This window comes from Abramis brama (genome assembly GCF_963993115.1).
Source record: "Abramis brama genome assembly, chromosome: 23".
In the NCBI taxonomy this organism is placed as follows: domain Eukaryota; kingdom Metazoa; phylum Chordata; class Actinopteri; order Cypriniformes; family Leuciscidae; genus Abramis; species Abramis brama.
This window is the reverse complement of record NC_139985.1, coordinates 2,483,535-2,493,491: the sequence shown is the minus strand read 5'-3', so window position 1 is coordinate 2,493,491 and position 9,957 is coordinate 2,483,535. Positions and strand designations below refer to the sequence as shown.

General features: G+C 36.5%; 1 protein-coding gene across 1 annotated transcript in view; it reads left to right on the top strand.

Annotated features, from left to right (window-relative positions):
- il17rd (interleukin 17 receptor D) overlaps positions 1-9,957 on the top strand; it is a 41,362-nt gene that overhangs the window by 211 nt on the left and 31,194 nt on the right. Inside the window, exon 1 of the mRNA XM_084100962.1 lies at positions 1-177. This exon is cut by the window's left edge and continues 211 nt beyond it. Within this exon, the coding sequence (XP_083957088.1) occupies positions 64-177 (114 nt within the window). The 5' untranslated portion in view covers positions 1-63. The remainder of the gene's footprint in view (positions 178-9,957) is intronic.

Here is a 9,957-nt window from a genome sequence, read left to right as displayed (position 1 = left end):
TCAATCCTCGGCTGAAATCCTTCGCGTTCATTCTCATCAGTGGAGCTTCATGGACGGGCAGGAATGGCTGGATCACGGAGACTTGTTCATTTGTTCACGGCTTTATGCGTGTTTCTGTGCGGCAGCGCTTCGGTGAGCGGAGGGAAGAGAGGGAACTCGGAGAAATGCAACTATAAGGTAAAGAGTCGCGTTTCACTGAAACCTGTAAAACACTTCGCGTGCGAGTTACTTCTGTCAGAGACACGAGCTGAAAACACGAACAAGTAGAGTCATGTCATGTCACCTCAGAAGAACATTTAAAGCTCTTAATAATGGAGTTTGAGCTTTAAACAAGAGCATTCAACAACAACTATGATGAATTATTGATCAATAGTGTTTGTTGAAGTGAAACTACACGTATGCGATACAAATGTAACATCGAATACCTTTATTTGTAGGGCAGATGTTGTGTGTTTGTTGAGGTGTACTCTTTAAAATAAAGGTCTGATATCATAGGAAGACATTTTTACTTTCTCCAATCTTTGTTTTGGAACTGGAATTTAGCAGGTCCATTATCCATAGTCTGACGCGAAGTAAACTGGTTTGTTGCTGGTCTGAGATGGTCTACAAACTAAAAACTAAAACTGATTTTTTTTTCTTCAACATTAATGTCTGTTTATTCTCTAGTTCTCCAGAAAACCATTAAACAGAGAACCTTAAGAAACTGTTATGCAACTTTTGTAACTTCTAAAGACGCATACAGCCGATAAAAGCTAAATAATCTTTATTTTTAAGAGTGCACCTGTATGTCTCGTGCTGTGTTTTAAAGTTAACGTGTTCTTCACTCTGTGGAAGACCTGAGCAAACCGTGTTCATCCGGTCAGGAGCATTGAGCTTTTGGGAAATGGCCTTTTAGGAGGTCAGATGTGTGAATGAGTCTCTCGGGAAGGCCTATTGTTGCTGGAGTTGACCTGTTGATGCTTTTGTGAATGGAGTTGAATGGAGGTTGTAGACTGGAGATCGCTATGGGAAGTAGAAATGAAAAGGCTTTACAGATTTTCATTTAAGCATTCCGTTGAATTTACTTCCTTTTATAGGCATTGTACAAGTCCAAAACATGTTCGGAACAACATAAAACTGCCTTATGTAACACAGGAAGCCATAATGTGCACTTTAATGGTTTAATCTTTTGGATTTTATAGACTTTAACACATCTGCTTCATTAATGAAAATACAGTAAAATGCAACATGTGCAATACAGTAAATGCAACTGTTTTGCATGAGCAGTTGTTTAGTTATTTGCCTATAGATGACTTTTATGAATAAGTTTCCAATGAGGTGTTTTAAAGCACTATTTTGAGAATTTGAAATGTTATTTAGTTGATTATGTTAAGGGAGATGTGTACTAATTATGTTTTTATTTTATACAAGTCGTTAATGTGTGCTGTGTAAAACAATTTCCATTTTTAAAGACCAGCTACAGAGATATGACTTTTTTTCCTTTTTAAATGAGTATCAAGTAAGAAAGGTGACAAAAGATGATTCAAAAACTGAAAATGGCAGTAATGCGAGACTCTCCACACGTCCATGTTGTGTTGGTAGTGTTTGTCTTTGGCTTTTCTTCCTGTTGTTGGGCCGTGTCTGGGTAGTTTGCTGATGACAGACGGGCTATTGACGGACAGATTGCCCTCAATCTCATTGTCTTATAGGGGCAGAGCTGCTTTGAACTCATTTCCCATAGGAAGTGTGTGCTCTATTAAAATTCTTTGGCATTTCCTTTTAGGAAGCGCAGATCACCTCCCTCCACCGCGACATCAAAGCCGTCCTGTTGAGAGAAACACTTCAGGTGTAAATGACTTGTGTGTTCTTGTGACGCCTGGGCTGATACATGGTTGAACTTCTTACTTTTTACATGCGACAGACTTCATTAATACAAGCTCACAGTAAATGAACAATTGTGAAATTGTCCATTTTTATATGCAAAAGTATAAAGAAGTTGTGGTTTTGCTTGCTTTCTGTGTTTTAATGCTCATTTTGGCTCTTTAACACGATTTTGCTCTATACTATTACTCATATGGTTTAGTAGTTTGCTGAGTTGTAAACTTTGGTGTGTAATCTGTCCCTGCTGTGTTTGTGCTATAGATGTGAATTATGCCTATATAAACAGCTTTACAGGAATGTTTATAATATCTTAAGGGTTAGTTGAAAAAATGAAAATTGTATCATCATTTATCAGTGTTGGACTGGACAGTAACAAAATGTTTTTACTTTTTTACTGTACTTAAGTGCATTTTTCAAGAATCTATACTTTATAAGAGGATTTTTACTTTGGGAAACTTTTACTTCACTACATTCCAAAGCATAATATCGTATTTGTTACTACACTATGATTCACGAACGAGCTGATTCCTTCCAGTGAACCTGATGAATTGGTGAACAAATCATACTGAACGATTCCTTTGTGAATCAAATTGATCTGATTGCAGCTGTTCTCAAGTCAAGAATACACTGATTCAATGATCTGATCAAAATGAGCCAAGAACCAGGATATCTACAGTATTTTGTCTTTTTTTTTTTTAAATGGTCAGGCTCTTTATAGCAGGATGGATTCTGATTGGCTGTCAATGTTTTTATCATTCATCCACTGGAACAACATTTTTTGAAAGTGATTCCAACTTGTTCGTCTGTGCCTTTATCATTATAGTTGTGGTGTGAACTCTGCTAATCTTTTATATTTAGAATGATTTTCTTTAACTATATCTTTAACGTTAACTTATCATCCTTAGTGTGAATGAGCAATTAAAGTCACATTTTAGCAGAGTAGAGCTCATTTTGCCACGATATTAACAATCACACACAGTTGAGGTTTGCTATAGTATATATTCCTTTATAAGAGTATACTGTATATATGCAGGTTAAGTAGGATGTATATATCCAACTTTTAATGTGCCCTGTAGAGGAGAGGCCAGCTATTATTTTTCAATGCAGTCAGACACAAAGTTGGCAAAAAAGTCATTAAACAATAACTTAGAAATGTATGTTTTGCATGTTAGCACCACTCACATTTTTAGAAATCATAAGTGTTTATTTAAAGGGAAAGATGAATGTGTATTTAAATTGGGTCATTTATGTAGTAGAAATGTGAAATTATTTTAGAAGTTGGTGCCTTCTAGACTGAGAAAAGCCAGAAAAATTATTTTTGGCTCATGTTGATGAAAGACAACAACTCCCAGAATGCACTTGCTTCGCTGCCCTACGAGGACACTCCCAAGCCACGCCTACCGGTTACAGAGGGCAGTGTCGGGAGAAATGATACAACTAGGCTACTAGTGACTCGAAACTGAAGAGACGGCGTTTTATCGTGAGATCCCCCTATGGGCGGGTTGAACACATGCGGGACGAGCTCCTACTACTGGCTGGAGTCTCTCGCCTCTGGACAAAAAAGCCTCTGATGATGATGATAAATTATGATTTTTACGTCATCTGAGGTTTTTTTCCAGACACGCAATACAGAAATCTCTCGTCTCAGGGGGACATGAGGGAGGGAAGCACGGTCACTCGAAAATACTACCGGGTTTCTACTGATACACAGCTTAATGCTAATCAGTGAAGTATCCCTTTAAGATGCAAAAAATGTGATAGTTTGTGTCGCATGTTGTCTCTGTAGAAAGTTTTACGCTTTCTGTCTGTGTATTGATTCCTGTTTTTGACTGCCTGGCCGCCACCCAGATCAGGTTAAGTCTCAGGAAAAACAAAGGAAGATATTTCAATTGGCCTCTGAGCTTCGCCAGGCTCCAGCCGAGGGGGCAGGAGGCTCAATCGGATCTCCGACGGGGGCCTGTTGGACTCGGATTAAAGTGGTTGTTCTCTCCGGAAGTCCCAGGCCTCTCGGCTCAATAGCATCCATGCCTTCAGCTTTCCAATGAGCTCTGTGAGAAGTCCCGCTGCCAGAGAATCGAGGAAGTCGAGAGAAATGAGCCTAACTTTCCTCTCCTTCTCAGTGGCTGACCTCAAGCCCTGTATCTCTGTTAAAGAAATAACGGAATTCATTACTGGACAGATATTACAGCAAAAGTCCATCTGGCGAAGTTATGCATCTCTGAATGTGCTGAGAGTGATGTCAGCCAAACCTCACAGACTTCAGCAAGCATCTTGAAGCTGTTTCCACGAGGTTTCTGGGGGTGCGACGCGGCCGGCGATTAGCATCAGGGGAGTCTGTGCTTTTCATGTACTAACCTCAAATGTCAAGTCACCTTCATTTATACAGCGCTTTTAACAATGTAGATCGTTTCAAAGCAGCTTTACAGTGATATTAGGAAATTAAAGTAACAGAGATTGTTTTGGCTTTACAGCAGCTCTAGAATAAAGTTATTGTCCAGCTAAAGTTAGTTTTAATTGATAAGTCAAGTCACCTTCATTTATATAGCCTAGCGCTTTTAACAATATTGTTTCAAAGCAGCTTTACAGTGATAATGGGAAATTAAAGTAACAGATGTGCGTTCAAGGGAATCGCCATGATTAATATTCAACTTGGAAATACGTATAGCTCACTATTCAAGTAAATGTTTTGCAGAGAGCGTATTTATTTGTTCCCCATTTAACTTTAAAGCAGTAGTTCACTAAAATCATTAGTCTTTATTTACTCGCCATAATGTGGTTCTAAACCAGTTTGAATAATATTATGAATATTGTTGACTCTTTGACAAATTGCATTTCCTTTTAAGTTTCTTCGAATAAATGCATAAATGTAAATGACTTTCTGCAGTGAAAAACAAAATGAGCTTTTAGCCAAAATCCAAGCAAATTAATGTCTGTAAAGTCAGTAAATATAGTCCTTGTGCGCTATATTTCAAGTGTTTTGATTCATATGATGCTTTGTATGAGCAACGGACCCAAAAAAAGTCGATATGTTTCCATCCTGAAGCTCTAAAATCTAATTTTTTAAAGTTGCTGCATCACGATTTGATCATGAAAACCAATGCCTCAAAAAGACAACATTTTATCACAAGCTTGAGTGAGATTTGAGATCTCTGGCTGATGAGAAATTATCTGTCTATAATCTCACACAAAGCTGTTATATCACTTCAGAAAACATGGAATATACATTTATGTTGCTTATTTTATTTGGATTTCAGAAGTATAAATCTATTGTGTGGAAAAGAACACTGTGAACACTAAACATCATTTTAATAATAATACATACAGGGTTGGGAGTAATTTGTGAACTTTTTCTTTAATCGAAAGAAAGTCAAACTGACTCTCTAAAAAATGCTGGGTTGTTTCAACCCAACTTTGGGTCAAATATGGACAAACCCAAACGTTGGGTTAAAAATTGTATTTAAAAATGTTACCCAGCCATTGGGTTTGTCCATATTTGACCCAAAGTTGGGTTGAAACAACCCAGCATTTTTTAGAGTGGACCTTCAGCAATACAATCAACAAGACATGTGATTTAAAACGTGCTTATATGGAAATAATACATTTCTTTTTACATTCCAGTGTTTTCAATAAAAACAAATCTTCTTAACAGTATCAGCGATAGCTGGCTTCGTTGGTTCTCAGTCTTGCAGGTGCTTCATGTACATGTTACTTTTACCCTCAAACGGAAGCAGTCGGATGAGAAATGTTTATAAACCAGATCGACCCTCATTGGTGGTCTTGACAACTGATCTATATCTGGCGTTTAGTTACGGCTCAGAAAAAGGAACGAGGATTTGCCTGAAATCACCCAGATACAGTCTAATATACTCGATCAAACAAAACAAAAGCGTAATGTCTTTGTTTTACTTTACACAAGCCGAATCCCGGCCAAGACCTTGCTTTATTACCGTGGTCCGGGGATCTAATAAGTGCATGAGTGCATATATGGGCCGGCTTTTTCCATTTCTGTGTGTGTTTTTCAAAAGAGCCCTCACACTTTGGGTCCTTGTTCTCGTAACATCTGTTTGAGGATGAATGATGGGGAAGGGGGGGGTGTTTGAGAGAGAATGAAAAGGGGGGGGGGTTCTGAGTTATTTCTGTGCCATCTTAAGGGTGCATTGAAAACCATCCAAGCAGCTCGTCACCTTGGAGGCTGTGTCTTGTGGTGCGCTGGGAAAATCCCTGGTTGGCTAGCTCTGAATCGGCCCGGTTCGCTGAACCGCTTTGAATTCTGGGATGGAGGTCTTTGAGTAGCGACACTTCTTTTGACCGGACGAGTGCTCCTGCCGCTCGGTCTGAATGGCAGGATGTCGCTGGTAAACTAAGGTATGTTAAAAGTGAATTAAGAGTCGGGACACTCTGTTCAGCTCGGTTGGGGGCCTGTGATTGGTCAGTGATTTTTCTGCTCTCAGTGTAAAGAAGTTGGTCAGGCCTGCATGTGTTTTCAGAATTAGTAGTGAAGGGTTTGACTAACTTCTTATATCTGAATAATTTTATGATAAATATCATTATATAGTTACTTAAAAAAATATATATATATATATATATATATATATATGGCTTATTGTTATATATATGGCTTTTTAAATTATTTAAATTATAAAATGTTATTTAATAATAATAATAATTAATATATATATATATATATATATATATATATATATATATATATATATATATATATATATATATATAATGATATATGTATATATAATTTATTTAATGTTATTAATGATATACATATATATATATAATGATATATGTATATATAATTTATTTATTTAATGTTATTAATGATATACTGATATATAGATTAAGAATTATACAATTATTTTGGTCAAACTTTAGATTAGGGTCCAATTCTCTAATAACTACTACTTTTGTCTCAATAAACTCTTAATTACTGCTTATTAATAGTTGGTAAGGTAGTTGTTAAGTTTAAAAATTTAGGATTAAGGGATATAGAATATTGTCATGCAGAAAAAGGCATTAATATGTGCTTTATAAGTAGGCTACTAACAAGCAACTAGTTAATAGTGAGAATTAGACCCTAAACTTATCTTATATAATATTATCTTATTATATATATTAGTCTTCATATATGTGTGTGTGTATATATAATTTTTATTTTTTTATTTTTTATATACTATATAAATGAAAGGTTTGTGTTTTTATATATATATATATACTGTGGTAAACGCTACGATTTCTGCCATTGAGTGTTCTGTCTTACCGCCCACTTCTAGTCATAACTAACCATGAAACAAATAAAATGCTGAAATAAACCATGCAAAATATAATTATTTGTAATATGGCTATAAAATGTCTCCTAAACTTAATACAGAACAAATTTGACCATTTATGTCTGCTATTGGAGCTTGCAGTTTGAGCTGGTACGGTTGTGGATGCTCAGGCGACCCGAGGGCAGTAACTCGAGTCCGTTCGCATTGCAGAGAGACTCGATCTGCGGTCACAGCCAGTTCCTCCTCCTCCGTCTCCCTGCCGCCCCACAGACTGAAGTCATTACAATCAATTAACTGCTCTTTGCTCCGGCCTAATCAAGGATCTGGTCCAGAGAAACTTCCTGCCTGTAGGTTTCAGGCAATGATTTGAGATTATACAGTGTCTGTCCTTTACAGGGTGAAGCATGTGGCGAACTCTGGATGCATCTTTAAGTCCTCTGTTTCAAAACCACAGTTTATATGTGTTATCGCTGATCTTTTTTAAGCTATAATGAAGTCCAGAGTGCCCTGAAGTTTTCAAGTTACAGTAAATCACATTAGACTGACGTAACTATTAGATTCAAAGTCAAAAATGACCCTATTTACTTATTTAATGCACATTTTAGGCCATCATACACTTTTAAAAAAATATAGGCGCTGTTTTCACGGTAGCCATTTTAGGTTTCCCCAAGGAACTTTCTGTGAACAGTTTTTTAAGTAAGTTTTCTAGAACTTTTTAATAATCTAAAGAACCTTTTACTACTAAAAATAACTTTTTGTTCAATGGAAAGGCTTTCACACCGGAGGAACATTTTCATAGTTCCTATAGTAGCGAAAGTATCCGCTTTTTGACGTTTTCACACCGCAGGAACTGGGAACGATTTTAGTTATATGAACGTCTTTTGGGGGACTAAATGAGCTCCTTCTTCAGAGTAGGATCTAACCCAGCACAATAGAAGTTAGCAGTGACGTAAGTGTGCGCTGATTGGCTGAACATACGCGAAATACCGACACCCGCCATTTTTAAAAAGCCATCCAAAACACACAGTTTATATTTACTCCATGAACATGGAAAACGTTATAGATGGACCGATGCCGAAGTCACTTGTCAGTCGTTACGCTAAGTATGAAATCCAAAGTGACTTTAAAGGGACCAAGCGAAACATGATTATGTATTTCTGCTCAGCTGTGCATCAACCACACGGCAAGCGATGTAATAGTTTTTCGTATACAGTTTACTTTGTTTGTTTAACCGTTCTATATAATAACATATTAGATAGGACTTTTAAACAGAATGTAAACTAATGAAGATGGAGAACGTGAGCGCTGTGTGCTCAGGCCTCAGCGCTGTCAAAATAAAACTCAGCCGCGCTGTCAAAATAAAAGTCCCACACAACAAAATAATAAATAAATACATTTATAAATTAAAATAATTATAATTATTATAATAATAGTAAATATTAATTTAGGGCTGTGAAACGATTAATCGCGATTAATCGTGTCCAAAATAAAAGTTTGTGTTTACATAATATGTGTGTGTACTGTGCATAATTATTTTGTATATATAAATACACACACATGCATGTATATATTTTAAGATTTTTGTTATTTATATATATAAAATATTTATTTATAATACAAATTATATATATATACAGTATATATAAGCAACTATTTCTTAAATATATGCATGTGTGTATATTTATATATACAAAATAATTATGCACAGTACACACACATATATTATGTAAACACAAACTTTTATTTTGGATGCGATTTAATCGTTTCACAGCCAAAATAAATATATCTCCTAACTAAAAATACACAATTATAGAGTATAAAATGGAATACATTCTAAGGCGACTTTCTTTTCGGCAGACATAAAAAGGCTTGTGAACTCTGTTTCATGTTGAATTCAAGAGTCACTGTACCTAAGTACAATAAGTCAGATTAAACACATAGGTGTTTTCCAAAACGCGAAAGAAGTAAAACTAAGCCTGTGTAATTGAGCTTGTGCGGCTAAAAGCTCCTGCGTTCACTGCGTTTGGGGCTCTGGTTGATTATGAGGGGCTCTGTGCCTCGGGCTGAGAGGTTATTCAGCATGTGATCTCCTCTCTTGTGTCTCATCCCTCGTTCTTGGCACAGTCTCTGTGTTTTCCATTAGAGCCGCGAGATGATCTTCCCTTCTCTTCCTCTTCTTCATGGTCATGCAGTTCTGGAAGCCTCTGGGCAGCGGTGCATTCTTAACGCATGAAACCCAAAACTTCAAATCCCACAAGCCCTCTGTCCTCCCTGTGAAGACATTCATTGTTTGTTAATGTCATCCGGCAGGTCATTCATGGCCGTGTCTTTTCTCGGTGTGCGTTGTATCGCTGCTTGTTCTCGCAGGGCAGACACACAATGTCTGTTTTATCAGCGCAAACTATTAATCCAGGCCTATAGAAGTGTAAATGAAAGCACTTTTTGAGGATGGGTTTCTCTCATGTTGTTCGGCACGTCTGGGCTTGTGTTTACATCCTTCTTAAGTAATGTGAATTTCAAATGATTATAAAAACAAGATGTGATAACAAAGGAGCAAGAATCCAAACAACAAAGATCTCGAAACTAAAGTGGATGTCTTGCTGACATGAAAATACGTGTTTATTCATTTCTATAATAGAGATTCCCAAACGGATTTGTACAGGCAAAACCTGTTATTTCAATAGTTTAACAACATTCATGGTTCTCTGATGATGGTTAATGGTCACATGATATGCATGTAAACATATAATATTGAATAATTTTTTAGTATGTGTTTTATGTTGATTATTTTAAATTATTTGTTTTAACCTAATAT